The sequence below is a fragment of the Ambystoma mexicanum genome, chromosome 2p (genome assembly GCF_040938575.1).
Source record: "Ambystoma mexicanum isolate Mex_15411 chromosome 2p, UKY_AmexF1_1, whole genome shotgun sequence".
NCBI classification, from domain to species: domain Eukaryota; kingdom Metazoa; phylum Chordata; class Amphibia; order Caudata; family Ambystomatidae; genus Ambystoma; species Ambystoma mexicanum.
This window is the reverse complement of record NC_090923.1, coordinates 1138368109-1138394488: the sequence shown is the minus strand read 5'-3', so window position 1 is coordinate 1138394488 and position 26380 is coordinate 1138368109. Positions and strand designations below refer to the sequence as shown.

Sequence of the window (26380 nt, the reverse complement as noted above, 5' to 3'; positions counted from 1 at the left end):
ATAACGAAATACATTCTGAGTCACCGGCAATCTCCCTGGAAATGTCTGAATGACCTGGCTACGTTCTGCGTCTCTCTGGGGCTTTCGTGCTTCAATTCTCAAGCACTGTGCGCACTCCAAGAACGCCTTTGCCCTAGTTAATAGGAACTGCAGGTAGTGTGCATGGAATGTGACGTACATAGATCACGAGATACTGTCGGACGTACAAAGCATGGAGCGTAACTGTAAAACGTGAGGAGGACGCGTTCCTAGAGCCGTTCCTCTAATGGGAACTAGGCACTGCCCTGGCTGAATCGGTGAGTATAGCTGCTGCAGGGATTTAGATGGACAGTGGGAGTAGGCAGGCTGACAGCGGATCGGAAGGCCTGCGCGGAGGAGCAGAGGGTGAATCGGGGTCCACACAATGCTGTGCGTGGGATTTAGGGAGCTCATTAGGCAGGTTTTCTCGTTAAGATGGGCCTAATCCTTTATGTCATTGGGTCAGTGGCAGGGTGTCCTTCCGTGTAAGCGATGAAAAGAAAAATCTTTTTTTTTTTAGCACGAAAAAGGCATGTTGGCATTTGCTGTGATTATGATGCACGACCATAATAGAGGATGTTGTGCACAGGCAACACGTAGCATCATAACAAGGGAAGCCTAAATGTGTTAAATGTAGTTTTGAAACAGCCTATGTGTATGACAGCAACGCTATTTGCTGTGTGATGTTAATTCTAGGTGGGAGTGCTGAGTAAATGTGTTATTATGCAATTGAAAGTATAGCAATAATAATGACCGACTAATACAAAGTCCTGGTATTGCCACAATAAAGGAAAACATACCTGTTGAGTAGTACACGTTTTGTTCAGTTGCACGTAGACCAGCTATGCTTAGACATGCCAGAGGCACCGGCGTTGCCACCAGCATAGGTTTACCTGAACAGTTTGTGCTTGCATCCCGGCTCAGGTGGGGCACACCCTCTACCTTGGGTCTTTATTGGATCCCGGTCTGGATCGGGGCAGAGCTTTTATTGTGCCATCTTGATGGTGAATGACCTGACCTACATACAACAACTTTTGTCTCCTCGTTACGACATTGCCTCCTTCAGCAGGTTTCTGTTATAGTGGTACATTGGGCAGAGCTCCACCAGATAAAACGCTATGTTAGAGTAAGAGGATGTGCACTAAGTCTTATAGCTGGTATGTCTTTTCTTCCGACAGGATTAGTGATCCAACCCCCTCATAATTCAAATGAATTTGTCATATTTGGATCCACATTTAGTTTTTTCAAAGTCAAGTCAAAATTTGCTTTATTTCGGAAGAGTTCCCATAAAAGCACACGCAAAGAATTCACACGTGAAACATTTTATTGGATTATTTTTAACAATTATAAAACGGTATATCACAAAATGTAACATTTCATTTCAACAAATGTTTGATGCTCCTAAGCCAGGCTATACTAATAAAACTTGCTACTGCGAAAATAACTTGTTCCTGTAGTATCCTTTTATAAAGCACACAACGACACAAGCATCTATAACAGAATTTACGTATTTACTAAAACAATGGGAAGTCATTTCTTTCTTGCCCGTCTACATCCAGGCCAAATTAACAGGAAATGAAACTCCGTTTCAATGGCAGACGGACAAAAAGGACATGCTCGTGTCTAGCTTTTTGTCACCAAGCTCAAAGTAAATATTGAACCTAAACTTTAACTAAAGCAACCGTTTCTTAATAGGAGTGATCATAGCCAAATAAGGTTCCGACCCCAATTCAGATTTATGAATTACATAACATGGGGAATCTGGCCAACTGTCTGGTCTTATCCAATTGCTACTTTGTACGTTTTATTTTTAACCTGCCAATTTTTAACCTATCAAAATCGATCAACAGGCCCTCTGTTTGAATGGGAACACTCGTTGATGGCTTCTAAAATGTTTTGCGTGTATTTGTACCACCTCTACGTTTTGCACCGTTGCAAACAAATTACGTTGCTTATTTATATAGAACTAGTTCCTTCTTCGAGGGGATGCAGAGCTAGTGTAATACCACTTAAAACGCGATTGTAAACTCAATGACTGTGTCCTGTTTCCAGGTGAAATGGAATTGAGTGTGCACTCTGTGGTAAACCAAATTTTTGTTGCATAAAACTACTTTCAACCCTTAAGCGATTGGCTGCCTGTTGGTAACCCCATAATTCTACATAAATCATAATGTCAGTGGGAGGTTGTTTCCTCATTCGGTGACCATAAGGGCTGATATTCACTTTTAAACAGTTAGTATACCCAAGAAACATGACTTTGCAGGCTGGCCCCAAAATAGTGATGACTGCCCACCTTGTCGTAATATATTTAGAACTTCTTTATACCAGTGCAGTGGCAAATCATAACTACTACTTGGGTTGTTTTTAAGTTTTCTTTCTTCACCAAAAATAGCTGCTACATCCAGTTGTTTTTTCAGCCCAGCAGATGTTTTATATATTATTACTGTGTCGTTGGGATAAAAAAAGGACAACTATTATTCTCTCAGCTATCTGTGGGCCATCTGCATTCATGTTTAATATTCTCATTGCCAGATCGGTTGTGTATATAAAGAATAGCAGGGGTGACAAAACGCACTGCGGTTGAACTCCACAAAAGATGGCAAGTGGATCAGTTTTCTCACAGCCTTGCCCATAGCAGCTGAACCCAGTAAACCCTCATGATAGGGTCTCAAATTTCATTTGGCGCATTCATATTCGTTGAAGCTTCCTTGAGGGTAGTATGAGCCAGTCTGTCAAAGGGCATTTTTACTACTAAAATCAACACTGTCTTCCCTACACTGTCAAGGGCCATTTTAAGATCAATAAAAGTGATTAAAGAGTATCTTTGCTTTTAATGGCAAACTGAAGAAAGGCTTGGTCAATTGTACTCCTATATTTTCTGAATCCTGCCTGGTCATCCTTAAAATCTTTTCTCTTTCGACCCATTCTTCTAAATTGTCCAAATCTTATTGGACAATCTGTCGATTTGAGAAATTGGCATATAATAACTAGGCGTGCCCAATCACCTTTTTTTTAAAATGGGCACTATCACTGGCTTCTTTGTGCATCATGATTAAAGTAGTTGTTTCTTATTCCATGAATTTCGACTTAACTTGGCTATCTTTAGGGCCTTATTCAGTTATGGTTTCCAAATATATTTCACAACCTTTTTTTTGTTCTTAACTGTTTTTTTTCCTTTTTCATGGGATGCATTATTTATTCGTCTGATGCCATTTTTATTAGTTAATCTTTTGCGTCTCTGGCATTTAGTGCATTCATATTTGTGCATTATTTACTGAGCAGTAGTCCGAACGTTGAATACGTCTTTTAATGTTGAGGCAAAGGCTTATAAAACGTGTCCATTGTCAATGCCCAGCTTCACCCTTTATTTGTCCCGCATTTGTGATTGTGCTTCAAATCAATGAATGAACAAGTACAGAAATTGTCTACAATTTCCCCCCACTCTTCCCCTTTATTGGGTACCTTCAAGGTCCAACTCGCAGCACATTGAATTTCTCTTCAGTCACACGTGCACCTTGTGGGTAATTCAGTTTTACGCATTGTTTTGAATAAGTTAACATCCATAAAGCAACATTACAACCATGATCGATCAGAACTGAGCAATGAGTAATGCAATAGCACAATACATATTCCATTAAAACCGATCTGACCATAGCCTTTCATATAACACGTTACTGCTAAAATCAACAAAGACTTCCCTATACTATTGCTTACTAGTTTCTCCAGATAATTGGTTGCTTCACAGCACTGTTGATTTGATTTCATCACATTAATTTCCATGGTATAATTTCATGAGTATTTCTCTGAACTATACCTTTCTTCAATTATGTCAAAACACGAAGTAACAGTGATTGGTTATTAACACATGGTACAGTGCCTCCCTATAGCTAGGGCAACCAGTATCCCAGATTATGGAACGGACAATTAGTGCTAAAGCACCCTATACCAGGTGCACAAGTGAAGAAAGTGGGTGGTGTCCTCAATCATCCCTAAATCACATGAGCACCTTGGTGGCAACTGTCTGTAACCAGGTTCATATGTATTTTTGACTCATCCTTTGGGTATATAAATAAGCATTAACAATTTGTTCCATTCAACCGTTATCCATTAATTAAAGTTTAGCAAGAAGGCTATGTTTTTAATGAATGCTTCACAGCGGATACCTCCCTCTTCTATCTGCTGTAATAAGTGTTATTACTACCCAATTTAATGGTGTTGTAAAGTGGTTTTGTATAGCACACCTTTACCTTTTTTGGGGGTACCTAGTGGTGCATGGGTCTGCCAGAAAAAGAGGCTGGTGGTTAGTGGGGTGCTGGGAGAGCCTGGTGCAAAACCTGTGGTTTGATGAGTGCAGGCCAAAGGTACCGGAGTCCTTGGTGCTAGTATGGTTCCATGTGGTTTGTGGCATTGGAACTTAAATATATAGTCTGTCTGGAAGGGTAAACCCAAGACCTATTCAGTGCCTTTGCTGGGACAGTGGGAGATCCGCTGACGAGTGGTGTGCAATATGAAGAATTAGAAGACTGTGCAATTAAATCGGAAACAGCCCTGCCTAGGTTACTGTGGTTGGTGTGGTGCTGACATGCATATGTCTGTTGTGCATACAGGAAGGAGAAAGAACCAGGAGACAGGCCTTCTCTGTCTACGCCCCAAGACTCTGGAACCTCTCCCCAGCCAACACCAGACTTGCACCCTTGCTTCTACATTTCAGGAAGGAGCTCAAACTTCTCCTCTTCAAGGAAAGACTCCTTCCTAACACCTAGGTCCACGCACCCTCCACTTAGCCATCTTCTCTCCCATGTTCACCCCCCCTCCCCTGGTTGCTTGTAGATCCCTTCCTGCCAAATTGCCCACCCTCCCATGTTGTTGGCTCCCCTTCTGCTTCCCTCACCGTGTACTTCTCCCTCTGGCTTGTAAAGTCCTCTGATACTTCCTAATGCTAGTTCTGCTCTTAATGAATATAATATTAATAAAGTAGTCTGTATTTAGTGTAAGGGTGCTGGATGATTGAACGGGGAGACAATTTGGTGTTGTTGAGGAGTCATGTTATTAGAATTTTTGGCTAGAAGTTGTGGTTTTAGTTATTAAATGGAACTGTATGATTTGTTTTTCGAAAATAAAATAATGAATTCCAAAATACAGATTTTCATTTTCTTTCACCCCATTTCAATGTGTGTGTATATGTGTGTGTGTGTGTATATATATATATATATATATATATATATATATATATATATATATATGGGGTGTGGGGGAGACCCCGCTCCCGTCCCTCCTCAAGACCCTCTGTGAAATGGGTCATCCGAAAATCAGTATTTTGGGATTCAATTTTTTTGCTGCGAAAATATGGATTCATACCATTTAGATGAGGCGTTCGTACTGTCCTGGCTTCCATTATATGACGATTGTGTGTTGGTTTCATATGTCTGGGGAGAAAATGTTGTGGGGACTGACCAGAATGGATCCGTTCTCCAAGGTGTTCATGATTTAAGCATTGTTAACAAGCGTATTGTACATCTTAGTGCGGCAGTCCAGAATTGGTAATCTCTTTGGGAACTGGGCACCACCTATATCGTAAGGCTATTCCAGCTATATCGATTTTGTACTGGCTTGATCTATCTTTTGGTTTGGGGTTGTGATACATTTTATGCTCTTGAAATCCAAGTGGTCAATTCCAATGGAGTTGCATGATGGACCTGGTTCATCTGAACGGTTTGGTGATTCTGAAGAGTTCCAGCCTGAGGTGGCTAGAGGCTGAAGGTTAATGGGGGTCTGCCCTTTAGCAGGTGCTGTGCTGGTTTGTCTATTACGGTCTATTGAACAACCAAGTTGTGAGAAATCTTTTGAAAATGAACTGTCTTTCTCTGTTCATATTCACCCGGGCATTGAGTTCCATAGCTTGGTTTATAGGAAAGATACTCAAAATGCACAGTAAACAAAAAAGGAAAATAGAGAATTGCATTTCGTATTGTATTTTTCTTTTTGATTGAATCTCCCCCAAACAATACAATATCTCTTTCCAAAAAACATTTGTATTCTTCAATATTGTGTAGACAAAATAAACGCTTTATAGAAAACCTTTATTTAATCATTGATGGAACACAAACCTTCAATAATGTACACACTGATTTTTCTTTTTGGGTGACGGTTCCAACCTAACAAGCACTGAACTCCTTGCATTCAAAATGACAATCTATAAGTAATCACAAATTAATACATATATCAATTTCATAACGAGGATACCTTTTGATCTACCATGAAAATCCCTTATCTTGGTATTGATATAGCAAACAAAACAGTTTCAGATTAACATTTATCACTTAATTCATCTGAAAATCCTAAACACCAATGTACATAATGTTCGATCTTGTGTTTTAACAACCCTACATGTAGATATTTCAGTCCTTTAATGCTAAATTGCTGGACGTTCCTCAGAGGTTCTAATTGTCACCGATCCTGATGCCACAATCGTAATTTCCAAAGGGATAACATTAACAAAGCTACAATGTGGATACATCAACGCAATACATTTATAATGTGATGTTTCCATTGGTTGTATATAGGGCCTAGCAGGGATACTAACTAAGGAAATTGTCTTATAAGTACATGAAATCTACAACAGAAATTGAGCAATGAAGGCATACTTGCTTGATGTTCGGTACCTTTCAAACTAGTTGGTTATTGAGTGTGGTTACAATGTCATTTATAACAAAAAAATGCGACAGCGAAGATTAATTAGTTAAAAAATGCAGCCAGCCTTATCCTTCCTTTGGAAATAAAATCGGGACACACTATTGTTGTTCTGCAAGCCTTATAATGGCTCCCTGTAGAGCGAAGGGTCACCTTTCAAACTTTGTGTTCGACTAACTCACAGAGTGTACTGGAATCTGGCCCCAAATACCTAAGGAAACGAACACCTGTCTGAGAATCTGTGATCCACCTTGAAAGGAAAAATCACTTTGGCATCATTCAAGCCTAAACATTTGGATGGCAACCCCTTGGCTGATGTTGGGGTCACTGCATGAAAAACCTTTGCCCAACATTGAAATTTCAACAGAGTTAGTGAGGGAAAGAGGTGGAAGTGGTAGACATAGGTATAGCTTGCAATTTCTGTAAAGTTCCTTATGAGTGAATGCTTTATTTCTGTTGTCCATGCACTTCTAGATCCCGTGCTGCATGAAGCCAAATTCTTTTCAGCTGTCGGAGGGAGGATACTTGAATTAGTCCTGTCTGTGCAGCAATGGAGGATACTTGAATTAGTCCTATCTGTGCAGCAATGAACATCTTTTCTTAGCATGGCCTCCTGCCCCCAGATCTCCCTCTGAGGTTTTAGCTTCATTTCTATGTGCATTCGCGATATTACACACTGTGATGGATCCAGGGAATTCGTCACCTTTCCCCAAGGGGAGCCACCCCTTTTGGGACTATGGAGTGAGCCCGCTAACTCCTCCTAGGGGACAGGGTAAACTGGATTCCCCTCGAGGTCACCTGAAAGTCGCGCCTTGAAACACTTGTGTATAGGCGTGTTATAAATGCCATATCATATCACCATGACTCTCCCCTTTGAGGGGTCAGAAATGCGAGACGGACAAGTAGAGTTTTCTCCCAAGAAGCAATTTTTATTAAATAATAAAAGGTCAGATGAACGCCTATCTTTCACTAGCCTAACAAGGATTTCCCTACCTAACGAACGAAGGCTAAAGGAAAATGACCTGATGTACAAAAGTATCTGTCCCTCACACTAATATACATACTACAACGCATACAGGTAATGTCTGGCAATGTGAGCTCTACATAATAACTCAAACTGATAACCACAATAACAAGGGTCCCTGTGATCCTGGTTGGATCCCCTTCCCCATGATCAATACAGGATGTTTCAAACCCAAAGTTCAATGTCATTAGCCAAGTAAAATGCACAGTTCCAAAATGTCTTCGGTTTTGGCTAAGTTTACTAATTAATTTCCAACAAAAGTTTAACTTGAAAACCATCATCGCAGTTTCCACAGTCTTTGCTTAGTAAGCCAAAAAGTATTCTCACTTCCATGTCAAACCAATTGTCAATGTACATATTCTCCACTTTGAAAGCAAATCACTTGTCATCATTTCACATTTCTTCTTCATGTGCAATGTCGTCTTGTCAGGGTGGTTTACATAAGTTAATCAAAAACACATTGGTGAAATTATCACTTCTTTTCCACCACAACCATCTACCACTTTATTGTACCTTAAAGCATCTTCTTCCTGGTCCACTCGCTTGGCAGGACTCCCCCCCCCCCCCCCCTAATTGTCCCTTTCCTGGTACACTTGCCTGCCAGGATAAAAACATCTCCCACTACTATTTGTACTCTGTGGTGAGTTTTGTTCCAGTCTTTCCACATTTAATCCTCAATGGGGAAAGGGAAATCAACAACTGCTGCTTCATTCAATCTCTTAGCATTCAACACCTCTGATTCACAACTTCTTAATTCAATCTCTTCACTTCAAGCACATATAGTGTTCTCTTATTCGCCATCTCCCTCTTGGAAGATTATCTTTACTTTGCTTATTTGCTGCCCCCTCTTGTCTTTGACAATACTTGTTACAATATTCTCCTGCTTGCTGTCTCCTTCGTGGGAGAGTATATTTGCTTCATTTAGTTATTGTCCCCTCTTGGCTCGGACAATGTGGGTTACAATAATCTCCTGCTTGCTTTAATTTAATGCTTCGGTATTCAAAACGTGTTCTTGTACCCAGGAGTCTACTTTGGAGCTACCTCTAGTAGGCAAACTCACTGGTTTGTCTTGGCAGCTCCTGTGGACTCGCTGCTTCTCACAGACAATCGATAGCTCTGACTCACCTTCCTCTGCTCACGCTGGCTATCACTGGAGCACCTGATGCTCCACATGTGCTTCGGTGACAACAGTTCACGGAAGCCAGATGCAGGACACAGAGAGCCGCTCTCACTGGGATAGCCGGCCTCCACATTGTTTCCCGCTGCGTATCCTCTACATCTACCTGGTGGTCTGACCTTTGCCGCTTGCTCTGCACGGTGTCCCGCTGCTGGCAACGAGGGTCTGACCTTTGCTGTGTGCGCTGCACAGCCTCCTGCTGCTGGCAACGTGTCAGTCTCTGCATCTGCTTTCTCCTGCTGCTGCTCGCACAGCGTCAACTGCTCCCACTCATTAACCTGCTCCTGAAGGACCTTTACATGTTTAAAGGTCCCGCTCAGGAGTGAGTGATTACAATGACTAGACCGCTCACTATGGTTTAGTAAGCCTGCATCCCCCCTCCTCGTCTCAGCACTAAGTGCATTCTTAGTTGTTTTAACCTCAGAATCTTCAACTCCACAATAAGCCATCAAAACATTATGATCATTTGGGAAATAAGAGAGTTCTCCCATTCTTCCTGACCTGAACCTCCTCTCTTGTGATCTTCCCACATAATACCACCCCCAGGGTCCGGATCAGGTAGCGGCCTCCTTTCCATGGCCACATGAGAAAAGGGGTCCCAGCCAGGGTTTCTGGGATGATCACAAGTGATTCATCACACCCCCAGACACTAACACCTTTATGGGGTAGGTAGGAGCTAAGGTATATGAGAATCCCCTAACCCCTTTTCCTATGGCTGACGCAGCTTCTGACCCAAACTTTACCCAGTACTCGTCGAGAACAGCAGAGAGAGACAGAGCTCATCCAACAGGGGAGTGTCATTGACTGAGCTTATCGGTCAGGAGGGGGCAGAGGGCACAGAGTTCAATTTTGCTGAAGCACGCAGAGGATGTGTGGCCGGTAGTGGATAGAGAACACCAGATGTAGCATCCCTGCCAGACGTGCACTACATTAGTGTAACCAGCCCCCCACGGATAAGTAACAGGGACCATCCGGTAAGGCCAAAAGAACGGAGTACCTCGGAAGGCCAAGACAATGCTTTGTAGAGAGCCCTACGTTCAGCAAGCAGGAAAGACGAGTAATCACTGGCAGACATGTAGTCCAGTTGATGAGTCGCCTAACCAGCGAGAGGAGAGGAGAGGAGAGCCAGGCAGACTACGCACCCCTCCCAAGGTGCACTGGTCACCAGGAACAGGTACGTAGTGTCTTCAGAGGAACTGCAGGATGCCGGAAACGCGAGTGAGAAAGAGACAAAGCCCAAAGTGGGGATCGAACAAAGAAGTCCCACCATAGGGAGCAAGAGAGAGTAAAACCAAGGGTTTGGGGCGAGGGAGTGGGTAGAAAGAGCCCCAGAGGGGCGAAAGCATGGAACAGCTCCAGAGGAGGAAGCTAAAGCGAACATGCCACGGAGAAACTGAGCAGTCCCAGAGTAGGAAGCAAGAGCGAAAGAAACCCTGGAGTGGGAGAAAAGGGACCGGAGCTGGAAGATAAGGAAACCGTCCCATCGTGGGAAAGGAGAGAGCAAGGAACCCCAGAGTGGGGGAAGAACAGAGGAGCCCCAGATTGGGGACTACGAGAAACACCCCAGAGTGTGGGAGAGAGTAGAGCAGCCCGAGAGCAGAGAGTGAGCAAGAGGCAAGCCTTACAGTGCGGAAAGAAAAGAGGCACCCCAGAGTGGGGAGTGAAAAGAGCAAAAACCCAGAGTAGGGAAAAGGAGGAACAAACCCTAGATTGGGGCATGAGAAGAGGAGCCCCAGAGTGTGGAGGAAGAGAATCCCAGACAGGACGGAGCAAGAAAGACGAAAGTCTTCCCAAAGGGAGAAGGACTGTGGGACTGATATATTTGAAGGAGAAGGACCTACTTGGAGTCCTGGATGGCACTCCACTACACCATGAACTATATATAAAATGTAACTTTGAAAATAGGCAAGGGCCTACGATGGGAGACAAAAGGGGCGAGGGTCAGGAGCCATCAGCCATCCCTTTTTATTGGTCAATGTCCCAGAGTATCTTTTGGTTGTATTTTGCTTTTAGAGGTACTGAGAGAAACTAGATTAGAATAGGACTTCATTTTTGTAAGACCTCCTTATGTCACCCTTTTACTTGTTTCTTTTTAGTGAAGGCCTTAATCTTATGCATAGGGAAAGTTTAGGCCTTTTTTGTTGAAGAAAGAATATAAGAATTCAGAGATCATGCCTCCTTGTCCATCTCCTGATTCTGATCTACCACAACATTGGTTATGTGTCAGAGGAGATTGGGTTCCCAGATAACTAAATGCCACAGAAAAACCTTTTCCAGTCCTCGTTTAGTCCCCTAAACGTCCCAAAAGGACTACAACACTGCTGCATTTGTACAATATTATTGAATGTTCAGAAACTTCTGGGTTTTCCTCTAAGGGCTGGGATGAGCAAGATCTACTTTAATTTTCAAACTGTAAAAGCCAGGATTACAAGAATGGTTTAGAATCTTACACCTGACAGGCAAATGTGAGACGTCTGTAATCTTCCCAATGTTATACATGTGTGTAGTCACATGCTTTTAGTCATTGAGGCAGGCATGTATCTCGTTGTTACTCATGTGCATACAAGCAAGAGATGGTATAGCTTTAATGAGAAGAGACTCGCTAAACAGTATGTACTCATTAAACAACAGCACACTTGTAACTGATTTGGGCATCACGCACAGCTTTGCATAAAATAACATGTAGTCAATGTTTACCAAAAGAGAAATCACTCCTAGCATAGCTACAAATAATATTAAGTCAAAGAGAGCCTGTTAGCCAGAACAGAGATCACCCACTGCTCGGTTTCCTAATAACTGCTGTCGGCACAAAGGAAGAATAAGGGGATAAGGAAAATGCAAACCTAGCTAGGAATCAATGGAGTACTGTAAATAGAGGCCATAGCCAGGGGGGGCTACTGGCAGAGTGTGGGTGTAGCTGGAGTGGGTAGGAGGAACAGGACAAGGAAGGAGCTCTGGCTGAGGTGGCTGTTAGGATGGATTTCTAGAATCTGGCCTGGTGGACATATTTTAGGAGGCCACCCTAGTTCTAGCGAACGGGGAACTCTGAGGTTTACCAATCAAGGTACGTGGATGAACAGTGAAGGCTTATTCTCAGGAAAGCGTGAGTGGGGTCAGTGGACCTCAATGAGTCGACACAGTATGGCACACAATAATTCAATTCAGACAGTCATGTATAAAAATAGTTATTTATTAATGGGCCTTCTGAATACACTGCAAACAGGTAGCAATCGCACAACACTCTATAATTCAAATGTATGCAGTAACCATAGGTTCAAATAACTTAGCAAAGCAGGTATGTCAGATGCATTCAATGAGAGAATCGGATTACAAGACAATAACATAAGAAGTCCAAACCCTAAGATGAATGGAGTCGTGAGCCCAAAAAGCCACAGGGGCCACAATGTTTCTCACCAGAATGGTGCCTCTGCAGGTAGGTTTCACTAGGCTTGTGTTGGCGATAGTTCAAAGTTCTTCAACTATTTTACTAAAGGTAAGTAAATGTTTTCTTGTATTCAAGACCCACGGCTAAACTAGGGACAGGCTACTGTAGCCAGGTTCAATTACCAAAAGGTGAGTGGAGTGGAATAAGGAGACCATGGGGCTTGTTGCCAATGTTATCCTACGGAGGATTGGGGGGGGGGGGCATTGTGTTTACTTACCCTCCCTTGACTGATTTTCCCAGATGACTTTGTGGATTGTCTGCGGCTCGCTGGAGGCTTGATCTTCTGCTGTTGGTTCCACGAAAGGTGCCCAGGAATGTTGGGGGTTCGAAGATTCCTCGGGTCGGGTACAGCTGCAAGATACAACCTCTGTCGATTTAAGAAATGCAAGAAACAGCGATGCATACCAGCCCCAGGACACTTCACAGGTTGGAGAAAAGTGAGTTGCAGCAACAGTCTCCCCATACCGACAATGACCAATGTCCTTCAGGTCACGGTCACAGAAGCTACTCCAGGACCATATCCCTTGTGCTGGGACATTGAAATTCATGGAAAATGCGACTTGTGGCACAAGCTGATGACCACCAAAGGTCCGTACTTGAGCATGGAATGGCGACACTTCTGGCGAGGTAGCCCACGAGAGAGATGGTCAGTTCACTGGGCACTCCAGAGACCCTTCCGAAGGTGCAGGAGGGCTGTCATGCCACGCGGCACTTGGCGCCTGTGGAACCGCTGGCGGCACGGACATTATTCCGCCGCGCACGCTGGTAGCCTGTCACGCCCACCTGCAGCTCTGCCCGTGCGTATGCGCGCTGACGCGGCACGGAGTTTAAATACAGCTCCTTCCGGGTAGCGTACGCGTTGCAACGCTTCCGGTTTTCTCCGTTAGTGCTGTCTGCCTTTTTTGCCTGCTCTTCCCTCGCTCGGCCTTGCTGCAGTATTACCCGATCTCTATCGGGTCCTTGTCCTCTTTCCCCCTGTTTTGCCTGCTGCCCTTTTTTCTTCTGCTATTTTCCTTCCTCACTCCTCGCCACCCTCCTTCTCCCGGCTTTTCTCTGTTTCCGTTATTCTACCTTATTTTTCCCCTTCCTGTTTTTCTCCTTCTGCCTGCCTTGTTGTGTACCAGACCTTGGCCTGTTTTCTTGGATTGCTGATTCTACTGTTCGGATACCTTCCTCTGTGATCTCCCGTGTACCAGATCCTGGCCTGTATAAGGACTGCCTATTCTATTGTGCTACACCTATGGACTTGTTTCCCCTTGTGAGATTTCGTACTACTTACTGACTACCTTCCTCCGGAGCATCATCCTTTCTACCACGGAGTTCAGTTTCAGCCGACTGCATTCTCCCAGCATACCAGCTCATCCCTTAGGAGAGTCATGCAGGTCGCTTAGGGGTTTTTTGTGCCTTTTGGCTTTTTCCCCTTCCCGGCATTCCCGGGAGGAGGCACGGGAACCCTTTTTGGGTGACACAGTGGCTTCCTTCCGTGGGCGCCCCTACCTACATAAAAAAAAAAGGAGCGACCAAGAAGTAAAGGAAAGAAGGGTACAGGAAGAAGAGATGAAGGTGAGGAGTTAGGGGAGGGTGGTGAATCGGTTTCTACGTTCTCTGACGAGGATATCACCGATCCTGGTGACAGTTTGCAACGCCAAATTGAAGTTGAAATGGCTACGCCACAGCAAGTACAGGAACTTGTAGCAGCAGTCCAGAGCTTAAATGTGGAAATGCAGAATCTCAAGGCTGCCAATGCCACCCTACAGCAACGGATAACGGAGAGAGAACGACCTTCCACCGATCTACCACCGCTCCCCCTTGTGTCGGGGAAGTTTGATGGCACTCCAAAAAAGACCTTTTCCTCGGACCATGCCAAGGTAGGGTTTATGATAACACACATGTCAGGTAATGCCCTGGCATGGGCCACTCCGTTGGTGAACCTGCCGGATCCAGTCTTACAGGATTATGATGCTTTCAAGGGTTTGATGCAACAAACCTTTCTACGTACCGAAAGCACCTACTTGGCTTCAGAAGATCTGCTGGACATCCGTCAAGGGAATTCGGATCTGCTAACCTACATTACAACATTCAAACAGGTGGCAGCTGAAGCTGGGTGGCAGGAGCAGGCTCAATATGCAATCTTTCGGCGGGGTCTGAGAGAAGACTTAAAGGATGAGCTAGCCAGGAGAGAAAGACCTGTATCCTTTGCTGAACTCCTTACGGCTACCCTCAGGATAGATTTCCGCCTGACCGAACTACGCATGGAAAGAAGAAAGACCGAGACAAATGCTCCCCCTCTCTTGGAAACACACTCGTCTCCTTCAGTACCCTTCTCACGCTCCTCCAAAGAGGAGCCCATGCAAATTGGGACAGCGCGTGCTCCGCTCACCCCTGAGGAATGCAAACGGCGCAGGGACGACTGCCTGTGCATGTACTGCGGAGCTTCCACTCATATGTTACGAGACTGTCCGGAGGTACCACCCAGAAGGCCGGGAAACGCTCGCCCTCAGTAAGTGTTGGGACTCCCTATCGAGGGGCTGGTCCAAGTCCTTACGCTTCTCTATCTGTGTCATCTCCCGAAATCCCTGAAGACTCTCGTCTTATGGTGCTCACAGTTACCCTCAAACTAGAATCTACAGAGGTGACCACATTAGCTCTACTGGATTGTTGGTGTCTGCCGGCAATTTCATTGACACTCACTGGGCCAAACAAAAAGGTCTTAAAAGAATTGCCAAACAGGAAGACCAGTGGGTTGAAGGAGTGGATGGTGAGCCTTTGAGCTCAGGCATGATCACCCACACCACCGAGGAACTCACCTTGTCGATACAACAGCACACAGAAAGAATTATGTTTGACATCATCAGAGCCGCGCACTTCCCCATCATTCTGGGAATCTGCTGGCTACGCAAGCACAAACCCAGCATTCACTGGTCTAAAAATCTATTGAATTTTCAGTCTTCATTCTGTAGAGCTGAGTGTTTACCCGAGCCAAGATTCGAAACTGTCAAGACATCTAATAGTTGTGAGACCAAGTCTGTCCATTGCTTGCCCCATTACCTAAGGGAGTTCACAGAGGTTGTGACAGAAAAGATACCTATTGAACTACCTCCACACCGGCCCGAGGACTGTTGCATCGAACAAACTCCGGGAGCTTTAGTACCATTCGGCAGAATGTTTCCTCTGTCACTGGAGGAAAGGCAATTTCTCAGAGGTTATCTGGACGGTAACATGGCTAATGGGCTGATCCGACCTTCAAAGTCTCCTGTTGGAGCTTCCTTGTTTTTCGTTTCCAAAAAAGATTCGAAGGACCTAAGACCTTGCATTGATTATCGAGGCTTAAATAAAGTCACTGTTAAGGATCGTTATCCGATGCCCTTGATAACTGAGATCTTACAAGCAGTCCACGGTGCAACAATTTTTACCAAGCTTGATTTAAGGAACGCCTACCACCTTCTCCGAGTGCAGAAAGGAGATGAATGGAAGACTGCCTTCCGGACTCCGTTCGGGCTCTTTGAGTATCAGGTCATGCCATTTGGGTTGGTGAATGCCCCTTCTATTTTTCAACGGTTTATGGACAGACTGTTCTCTGATTTGTTGTGCCAAACAACTCTAGTGTATCTTGACGATATACTAGTATTTTCCAACAATGCCAAAGAACACGAGGAACATGTCAAGGAAGTTTTCCGTAGGCTTAAGAACAACCACTTATCCGTCAAACTTGCTAAGTGTGTGTTCTCCGCTTCATCCATACCTTATCTGGGTTATATCTTGTCCAGTCAGGGTATCTCAATGGACCCCCACAAGGTGTCGTCTATCCTAGAATGGCCTTCACCCTCTTCAGTGAAAGAAATTCAAAGATTCCTAGGTCTGGCGAACTTCTATCGTAGGTTCATTCCCAATTTCTCCCAGAAGATCCTGCCCATCACTTCTCTTCTCAAGAAATCTTCTGAGCCGTTCAGATGGTCGGCTGAGGCCGAGGATAGCTTTGGGGATCTTAAGAACGCCTTTTGTGCTGCACCCATACTACTACAGCCTGACCTGGAGCTGCCCTTCATCCTGGAGACCGATGCCTCTGCTGCTGCCATAGGAGCTGTCCTTCTCCAAAAGGTTCGGGGAGTAGAGCATCCAGTTGCCTACTTCTCGAAGACTCTTAACGCCAGTCAAAGAAACTACTCTGTCATTGAACGAGAATTACTAGCAATGAAATCGGCTTGTGTGGAATGGCGGCATCTCCTTCAGGGAAGCAGGTATCCATTTACAATCCCGAGAGATCACAAGAACCTGCAAGTCCTGAGGCAATTCGAGTGCTACAACACCCGACAGGCCCGATGGGCTCACTTCTTCGCCCAATTCGATTTTCACATCACTTATATCCCAGGAAAGCTGAATGTGTTGGCTGATTCCCTTTCACGGCGTTGTGATTACTTACCCGATTCCTAGTCTCCTCCTGAACACATGTTTCCCCGACCCAGAAGTATCGGAATGGTTTCGACGTTCCTCAGTCGGGTAAAAGAAGAATTGGGAGGGCGCTTTGAAGTAGAGAGACATCCCAAAGGCGTGGCGTACGAAATTAGAGATGGTCTATATCTGGTCAAGGGTAGACTCTACCTACCACGCCTGCCTTTCGCAAGATGGCTTTGAACTGGTGTCACGACACAAAACTTGCTGGTCATCGGGGCGGAACAGGTACTCTGGAATTCCTTCGTCGTCACTTCTACTGGCCTAGAATGAGGGAGGACGTGGATCGTTATGTTCAATCTTGTATCATCTGCCTCCGAAGTAAATCCCCTCGTCAACGACCTATTGGACTACTCTAACCATGTGCTGTGTCTGTTGGCCCCTGGAGCTCAATCTCTACTGATTTTATTGTGGATCTACCCATCTCACAGGGGTGCACATGCATAATGGTGGTGGTTGATTCATTTACTAAAATGGCTCACTTTTCCCCTTTGCCCGGAGTTCCCACCGCAGCCAACATGGCCGAAGTATTTCTCCAAGACATCTTTAGACTGCACGGTATGCCCTCTAAGATCATCTCTGACAGTGGAAGTCAGTACACCTCTCATTTTTGGAAGGCTCTCTGTGAGCGGCTGGGGATTGAAAGAGCTCTCGCGTCGGGTTTTCACCCCCAGTCCAATGGACAAACTCAACGGCTAAATGGAACTCTTGAACAATACTTAAGGTGTTTTACTAATTCCCAACAAGACAACTGGCACTCGTTATTGGCTCTGGCCGAATTCTCCTACAACAATTCTGTGCACTCAGCTCTAGGGGTTAGTCCATTTTTCTGTAATTATGGTTACCATCCCCGGTCTATTCTTCCTGTCTCCTGTCTTTCTACCAATGTACCATCTGTAGATTCCTCACTCACCCGCCTTAGAGAGATACACAAGAAGGTTAGGGAAAGCCTTCAGGCAGCGCAGGAACGCTATAAATCCCAAGCCGACAGACATCGTCAACCCGTACCAGGTTGGGAGGTGGGTTCTAGAGTAATGCTTTCTACGAGATACTTACCTCGTTGGGCCCATCCATCCAAGCTATCCCCGAAGTTTTTGGGGCCTTATAAGTGGCCTGTGGCTTTCCGTCTTAGACTCCCTGCCAGCCTGAACAGAGTTCATCCTGTCTTCCATGCTTCTCAGCTTAAGCCCTTTCATGTTGATACCTGGAGGCGTCAAGCTGAGAGAGTTACTGTTCCTCAGGATTCCACTCCGGAAGAATAAGAGGTAGCTCAAATATGCGACTCCAGGTATCGTAGAGGCAAACTAGAATACCTTGTATGATGGAAGGGCTTCCCCTCCTCTGAGAATTCCTGGGAACCCATCTCCCATATTTCTGCCCCTACACTGTTGCGCAAGTTTCACTTTTACCATCCAGGCAAACTAGGGGGAGGGTCCCTTGGGAGGGGGCATACTGTCATGCCACGCGGCACTTGGCGCCTGTGGAACCGCTGGCGGCGCGGACATTATTCCGCCGCGCACGCTGGTAGCCTGTCACTCCCACCTGCAGCTCTGCCCGTGCGTATGCGCGCTGACGCGGCCCGGAGTTTAAATACAGCTCCTTCTGGGTTGCGTACGCGTTGCAATACTTCCGGTTTCCTCCGTTAGTGCTGTCTGCCTTTTTTGCCTGCTCTTCCCTCGCTCGCCCTTGCTGCAGTATTACCCGATCTCTATCGGGTCCTTGTCCTCTTTCCCCTTGTTTTGCCTGCTGCCCTTTTTTCTTCTGCTATTTTCCTTCCTCACTCCTCGCCACCCTCCTTCTCCCGGCTTTTCTCTGTTTCCGTTCTTCTACCTTATTTTTCCCCTTCCTGTTTTTCTCCTTCTGCCTGCCTCCTTGTGTACCAGACCTAGGCCTGTTTTCTTGGATTGCTGATTCTACTGTTCTGATACCTTCCTCTGTGATCTCCCGTGTACCAGATCCCGGCCTGTATAAGGACTGCCTATTCTATTGTGCTACACCTATGGACTTGGTTCCCCTTGTGAGATTCCGTACTACTTACTGACTACCTTCCTCCGGAGCATCATCCTTTCTACCACGGAGTTCAGTTTCAGCCAGCTGCATTCTCCCAGCATACCAGCTCATCCCTTAGGAGAGTCACGCAGGTCGCTTAGGGGTTTTTTGTGCCTTTTGGCTTTTTCCCCTTCCCGGCGTTCCCGGGAGGAGGCACCGGGAACCCTTTTTGGGTGACAGTGGCTTCCTTCCGTGGGTGCCCCTACCTACATTAAAAAAAGCAGCGACCAAGAAGTAAAGGAAAGAAGGGTACAGGAAGAAGAGATGAAGGTGAGGAGTTAGGGGAGGGTGGTAAATCGGATTCTACGTTCTCTGACGAGGATATCACCGATCCTGGTGACAAGGGCAGGATCCTAGTCTAAGGGCTGTGGCACCACTCTGGGTCTTCGGAGATCAGTCAGAGGAGCATGGATTCACAGGGTTGGTTACTGTAAGGGATGCTGGGCCACTTCAGGAGTCGTCCATGGATCTTCAGCTGCCTGCTCTTCTTCGACGGATTCTTGTCTCCAATGAGAGGAGATGGTGTGTTCCTCAGCTAGGTGGAGTGGCATTTTGGTTGTGACTGCTTTGTAGGAGATGCAGACTGTCTTTAACATGATTCTCCCCTAATAGGAGGCAAGTGCCGTTCCTTGAGGAGGGGTATCATGTGGTTGACATTTTTTTGTCCTGTGATGAGGCATGCAGCAGCATTTTGGATGACATTGAGAGGTGGCCGCTTGGAACCTTACAAGTAAGAGGTTGCCGCTGACAAGGTAGGAGATGATTCTAGGACAGCTGCTCTGAAATTCTGTGCAGGGATGAAAGGCTTGATTTTGGAGAGGAGCATGAAGTGGTACCATGCTATTTGGTTCTTTTTGTTGATGTGTATTTTGCATGAGAGGGCACAGTAGATGTTAAAACCAGGAGATTGTTTATTTGGTGAGAGTTGCGGTATAAATCTGTTGAGCTTCATGTCCGTTAGCAAATTCTGAATTTGGGCATGGTTTGTGGGGTTACCTTGAAGAATGAATTTGGTATTTGGCAGGTGGAGATTCAGGTAGGCTCTTCACCCCCAGGATTGGATGAGGGATAGAGAGTACGTCAGTCGATGGATGTGGCTGATGCGATTGATCTTTGAATGAAGTGGTGTTTCATATTCGTATTAGTGTTTCTTGGCTTGGATGTTGGCAAGGATGACAAGGAGCAGGATGGAGGCTTGTGGAACTCTGCAGGTTGCTGGTCAGCACTGAGATCTGTTGACGCCTATCTGAATTAGTTGGTCTCTGTTGGAAAGCTAGGACTGTTCCATCGAAGCCCATGCACATGATGAGAATATTGAGTAGGGCTTTGTGATCAACGATATTGACGGCAGCAGAGAGGTTGTGTCAGATGAAAATAAAGACGCCCTCTTGTTCAGGGTATATACTGTGCGTCCTCGATAACTTGTATTTTGGAAGTCTCTGTGTGGCATCGTAGTCGGAATACGTCTTTGTAATCATGTAGGAGATCTTACTGCGTAATCCTTTCATACAACTGAATGATGACATTTAACTTCAAGAGAAGTTTGTCAAACCAAGATTATCTTTCGGATTGTACCCTGGTATAAAATACGGGGCACAAAGACGGTGAGGTATTTGTGTGGGAATACAGATTTAAGGAAATTACATGGTAAGTTTTAGAAACATGTTTATCTTTTGGAATTGTTTTTTGTGTTTCATAACAAATTACATGCAGCACATTTAGAAGTGTACCATAGCATGTGGGAATCCAGCTTCTAACAGTAGGTGGCACCCTCCCAAGCGCTAATCATGGTTCATCTATTCCCCATGGCGCCTCCTTCAGGTCACAAGAAAAGACAAGCTAAGCAAAGCGTCTGTGATTGCGAGGTGGGTGATGGAGCAGCGTTTTTGAGTACTGCAAAGTGTCAGTTTAGGGTGGACGGCAAATCTCTACACTTTGCCCACACTATGGCGTTTTCGGGAGGGATTGCTGCCTGTGGAGTGGCCTTTCGCATCCAAAAGTGTATCCTTCTTCACCTCAAGATAGCAGCATTTAAAAAAAAAATCATAGACTTTCACTTCAAAAGCAGACCAGGTGGCAAACTGCATTCCTAACATGCGTGCATTGGAAACAAACACTACCCTTCTAATAATCTTGAGTGGTCAGGTTGTGGTTGTTTATGATGTGGGACTAATTATAAGGGGAATTGGATAACATTGGACTGGTGTGTCTTCCTATTGGAACAGTGTGTGGCATTGTTAGGGATGAAACCATAAGAGGCTGTGGATGACATCACTAACATCCAGATTACATCACCCATCATGTGTCAGTTGATCCCATCACTAACGTTCTTTCACAGTGGAGGACACTGAATGAGATCGCAGAGCAGAGGTTGAAATCACTGATGCTGCAGGCAGGCAGGCAGGGATGGTGGCTGAGGTCATTGTTCTATCCTGCCTTTCACCATATGTGGGTTGAGAGCATTGTTTATACATGACATGTTCAAGCGATAACATAGAATGTGTGTGCTCAGGGTGAGTCATTTGGGATGTTTGAGAACTAGAGCTGTACTGTGAGGTTGTGTAGCCAAACCGAAATTTCATGGTGGGCCCATCTACTAGTGAGGGCTTCTTGTGGAGATAAAAGGGGGATGCATCCTACTGGATAGTTGGAATGGGGTCATGCTGAATACGGAATCAATTTGGGCATAGTTTTTTCTGAGTGGTGGGGTCGACTCACGATGGGAGATGGAATTTGGATGTATAGAGGGTTGGCGGTGTATGTGGCATTAACATCCAGCATTCAGTTAAAGGGGCCCGATTCTGGGACATGTTATTGGTTTTGTTTTCTTGTGACTTTCAGGTCAAGTTCAGGTTTGTTAGTGGAAGGGTGGTGTGACGAATCCTGTGATGTCGTCCCTTCTCCCCGGTGGCCAGGGAGGTGAGGCCGCTACCTGATACTCCACTTGCGGGAGGATCTCATGAGGAGAGATTACCCCTCTGGGATACAGGGAGGCCATCGCGGGCCAACCCAGTATAATCAACCTTCACCCACCTTTCTACCCTCCTTCCTTAGCTCACTCCTATCCCATAAGTCTCCCCCCCACCCCCCGCCCAATGTACTTATCCCACACCACTAGTACTGGGACGAGGGAGAATAGTGTTGACTCCACTGAACCATCATCTCGACATACTAGGATAAGCAAAAAGCTTGGAGGCATGAAGAACCCTTAAGACAATCTCACTGAACAGTCTAGTTCCGTTATTAGATGGGACTTCGAAATGGAAGAGGGACTAACCATGGAGCCAATCCATCCCTGGAGGCACCGTGAGCAAAAGAACCATACCCCAGACGGAGAAGCTGATCCTGCAGATGCTGACCGGCACATGGCTGGGGAAGTTACAGCACCCAAACCTACTCCCGAGGAGACCAAGGAATTGAGGCCGGAAGAGGCTGCAGGAGATGGTCCAGCAAAAACGCGCAGCCTGGCTCCCAGGAAGTGCTGGGGAGCCGTGTAGGGCAGCGTGCAAACCGGAAGCAACATCGAAGAAGGATCGGGTGCCCATGCGGAAGGTATGCGGGCATTCTGGGAACCTCGAGGGGGCAGGAGAAGCCAATACGAAGGGGTCTGGGACCCGAGAGCGAGAAGCTGTTGTAACGAGGTCAAGGACCGTCCAGTGGAGAAACAGTATACCTGGCAGGGGTGTATACTAGGGATACTTGAAGAAAACCAGTTGGACAAATACAGGGTCAAGGACTTGGCTATGACTGAGGAGGAGTTCCTCAGATGTACATCTTCTTCATGGGAGTACCTGGCAGGGGAGTATACCAGGTCTTCCAAACTGAGCCACTGGTGAAGCTCATCAAGGGCCTTAGAAAAGGCCAGGGGAAAAGAGACATTCCGCCTACAATGTGGAACTGTAAATACCAGCCTGAGAAGGCCCAGGGGAAGGGAGACATTCCCCCCTACTTTGTGAACTATACCCATCCAGAAGAAGGGAATCATTCTTGTGGGCCCAGAAGAGACAAATCCAATTTAGTTCTGTTTTAATAGTAAGGGATAGAAGTAGGGTTTTTGACGTTTCCTTAGTATTTTGTTGAGGCTGGGAAACCCCTCTTAGTTGGGGACAAGTAGGGGTTATTTTCCTCTTTTTGCTAAAAATAAAAGTATTTGCCCAAAAGCATGCCACCTGTGTGTCAGTTTGTTCTTTAGGATCTTGAGGAGGGGATACAGGTACTTGTTAAAGAGCAATTGTGACATGAAGATCCCTGCAAAGTCTGAATGTGATTTAACTGTACACGCCTGAATCATTGACATCAGCAAGGATGGAATGATGCAGAGTGAAGAGTCCGAGATCTCTAAGAGGCAACATTGCAAGTCTTGGTGGTATATGGTGCCTAATGATGCACAGACATTCCTACGAGGCATTGTTTGCCTTCATCCTCTACTTCAAGAGCCTTGGCCCAGATTGTGAAGTAGGCTGTTTCTGTGCCATGTTTAGAGAAAGCTCTGATTTTTAAGATGAGCATGACGTTGTTAGAAATGGCCTGTTTGAGGGAGGATTTCTTGAGCAGTAGGGTTGAAGATGGTATATTGGAGGGCGGCTTACATTGTGGAGTCTTTGGAGGGCTGTTTAATTTGGTACTTTGAAGGTGGGGCAAATATGTATGTGTACCCATTAAGGATTTTTCTGGGGAAGCTGTTGCTTAGTGTTGGCTGCAGATCTTCAAGCGAGATATAAAATGGGACTTCATTGTTTTATTTGTGGTTTGTTTTAGGCTGGGGCTTTTCTACGCCATTGCTGCAGTGATGTTTGTTGAAAAGGTTGGACATTTATCGCAAAATTATGGCAATTCATTTGATATTTGCTCTAAGCTTGTGGGGGTAGCGCCCTGGAGTGCTTTCCTGTATGAGGGCCCATATCTAATTGTTCATTATCTTTTCCCAGGAGCATGCTGTCCTGTTGAAGATCCAAGGGTGCCATGGAGTTCCCCGACCACAGCAAGCAGTTGCTGCAGAGCCTGCGAGAACAGAGGCACCAGGGCTTCCTGTGTGACTGTACAGTGCTGGTTGGCAGCACACAGTTCTTGGCACACCGGGCTGTGCTGGCCTCCTGCAGCACCTTCTTTCATATGTTCTACAAGGAGAGGCTGGACAAGCGCGACCTGGTCTTCATCAACAATGAGATTGTCACTGCCACAGCATTTGGACTACTGCTGGAGTTTATGTATGAGGGCATGCTCACTTTTGACGGCACTCCAGTTGAGGATGTGTTAGCAGCTGCTAGCTACTTGCACATGAATGACATTGTTAAAGTTTGTAAAAAGAAGCTGCAAGCCCGGGCCACGGCAGAGGCCGACAGCACCAAAAGAGAGGAGCAGCCACCTGCTAGCACTACAGAGGCTCTGCCCAGCACATCTCGCTATCCTGCACCTGCCTGTACTGCCGAGGCACTGCCAACATCTTCACGTTCCATCACGCAAGCTGGCACTACCACTGCCTCTAGGTATGCCACAGTTGCTGGCAGTACTGAGCCCTTATCTTCTGCCTCACGGTTGACTACGCATGCTGGCAACACAGATATCCAGCCCACTGTCTCCAGGTATACCACACATGCTGGCACCACTGAGACTTTGCCCACCACTTCCCGGTACATCACACATGCCGGAACCAACGATACTCTGTCCATTGCTTCACGGTACACAATGCAAACTGGCTGTGCCGAGGCTCTGCCTGCTGTCTCACGGTACACCACACATGCTGCCACTACTGAGTCTTTGTCTGCTGCTTCACGGTACACCACAGCTGTTGGCAACAATGAGGCCCTGCCAACTGCATCTTCAAGGCAAACTGTCCCTGCTTGTACTCCTGAAGCTGTTCCCACTACTTCTCAATATGCACCATCAACCGGCTCCACTGATGCCCTGCCGACATCCTCTCGCTTTGTTGTACCCGCTGGTATCCCTGAAACACAGTCCATTCCCTCACGGTATGCTGTGCCCAGCCAGGAGCAGGCACTTCACTTTTTTGAGGGGCTGAGGAGAAGGAAAGAGGAACTGAGCTCAGGCAACCAGAAAACTGACCAACAAGGGCCAACTGTGCCCACACCGGACATGGCCGACACTACACAGCCCGGTATAGACGGGGACTCTCCAAGGCTATCTGCGATGAAAGCCTCTTTTGTTCCTGAGGTCTCACTTTCAAGCCCCAGCAGTTCCACTGAAGCCATACCCCGCCTCTATTATCCTCCAGAGAACCATTCAGCAACTCCGCCTTCTGAAGATACAGACTCTGAGAGTAGGGTTCCAGAGCAGCAGGCACAGAGCCTTCCAAGGTTCTACCCCAAAGAAATCGAGCGTGGTGGTCCTGTCAAAGTAAAGGTAGAAGCCATTGTTATCTCTGATGAGGAATCTGAGGCTGCAGAGCAACGAAGAAGCCGGAACTTGGCCTTGCGAATGGAAGCTATGTTCCAACCTTCTGCAGCAGACCTGGTGCACATAACAGGCTGCAACCGCCCACGTGAGGGGTTTGAGGAAGGGGGTGCCATAAACGAGGCCCCGTCACAGGAAGGGTTCCTTCCACATGACCACTTGCCATATCACATGATTTCGGTGCCGGGGAACCAGCCGTATGGCAGCATTGTGTCTCCTCCGCTCCATGAACAGATCTATCTACAGGACTATGAGGCACATCCTAATTTTGGCTTGTTTGCTGAGGATGTGCCCACGTGCAAAACCTGTGGAAAGACTTTCTCCTGCTCCTACACTCTGCGGCGCCACGCCACCGTTCACACCCGTGAACGACCATATGAATGCCGCTACTGCATGCGCAGCTACACGCAGTCTGGGGATCTCTACAGGCACATCCGCAAAGCCCACAACGAGGACATGCAGGCGAAGAAGAGCAGACCTGAGGACGAAGAGGGCTTGCATCTTCTTGCGCACCCAGACTCCGAACCCAACTCTGATACTAACCCTGATTCCAACCCAAATGCTCTCTAGGCTGTCGTTCCATGCAGATTCTCGTGGCCTTCTCCTGCAGCTAGATATGCTGGGAAGTGTGGACTCCGATGAAGAGATTTTTATCTGGATGGGGCAGTCGAGATAAAAAGTTTACAATATTTTCCTCTTTACAGGGTATTCGAAGAGAATAAACAGTGATGTCACTCTGAAGTAACAACCTTACTTCACTGATTAAATAGGCAGCCGCTAAAACTAAACCTAGTGCAAAAACATGTGTGTCTGGAGGTCACAGCCGCTTTGTGATCAGTGCCAAACATGAAGGCGTCTCTTGGGAGTTCATTCAGAAAACATCATACCACCCCACACTGCCTAAGTGCACCAGGTCTAGTTGCACACACTCTTTCCATGAAAGCCTTCCCGAAGGGGAGAACCAACCATTATTTATATTTTGGGCTTCAAAAGACCCAATCATTGTATTGCCCGCTTCTGCGTGGTAAGTGCTCTGCGTCCTAAGCTCTTAATCTATTTGTAAATATTTTATTGTGAAAAACATTAAAAATGTTGTGTGCAAATGCACAGACGGTAA

The 26380-nt window shown here is 46.1% G+C and overlaps 1 protein-coding gene across 4 annotated transcripts; it reads left to right on the top strand.

Annotated features, from left to right (window-relative positions):
• The first annotated feature begins 211 nt into the window (after positions 1 to 211).
• Positions 212 to 26380, top strand: ZBTB3 (zinc finger and BTB domain containing 3). Of its 4 annotated transcripts, none has more exons than XM_069645208.1 (2): positions 212 to 296; positions 23781 to 26380. In XM_069645208.1, exon 2 carries the CDS (start codon positions 23815 to 23817, stop codon positions 25831 to 25833), a length of 2019 nt encoding a protein of 672 aa, XP_069501309.1. In that variant the 5' UTR covers positions 212 to 296; positions 23781 to 23814; the 3' UTR covers positions 25834 to 26380. The 4 variants fall into 4 exon arrangements, with proteins under 4 accessions (XP_069501309.1, XP_069501311.1, XP_069501310.1 ...); XM_069645210.1 differs by lacking the exon at positions 212 to 296 and adding an exon at positions 305 to 384; XM_069645209.1 differs by lacking the exon at positions 212 to 296 and adding an exon at positions 318 to 408.

Bases quoted from the DNA above. Each gene is read 5' to 3' on its own strand.
- ZBTB3 (XM_069645208.1), top strand. From the start codon at position 23,815: ATGGAGTTCCCCGACCACAGCAAGCAGTTGCTGCAGAGCCTGCGAGAA.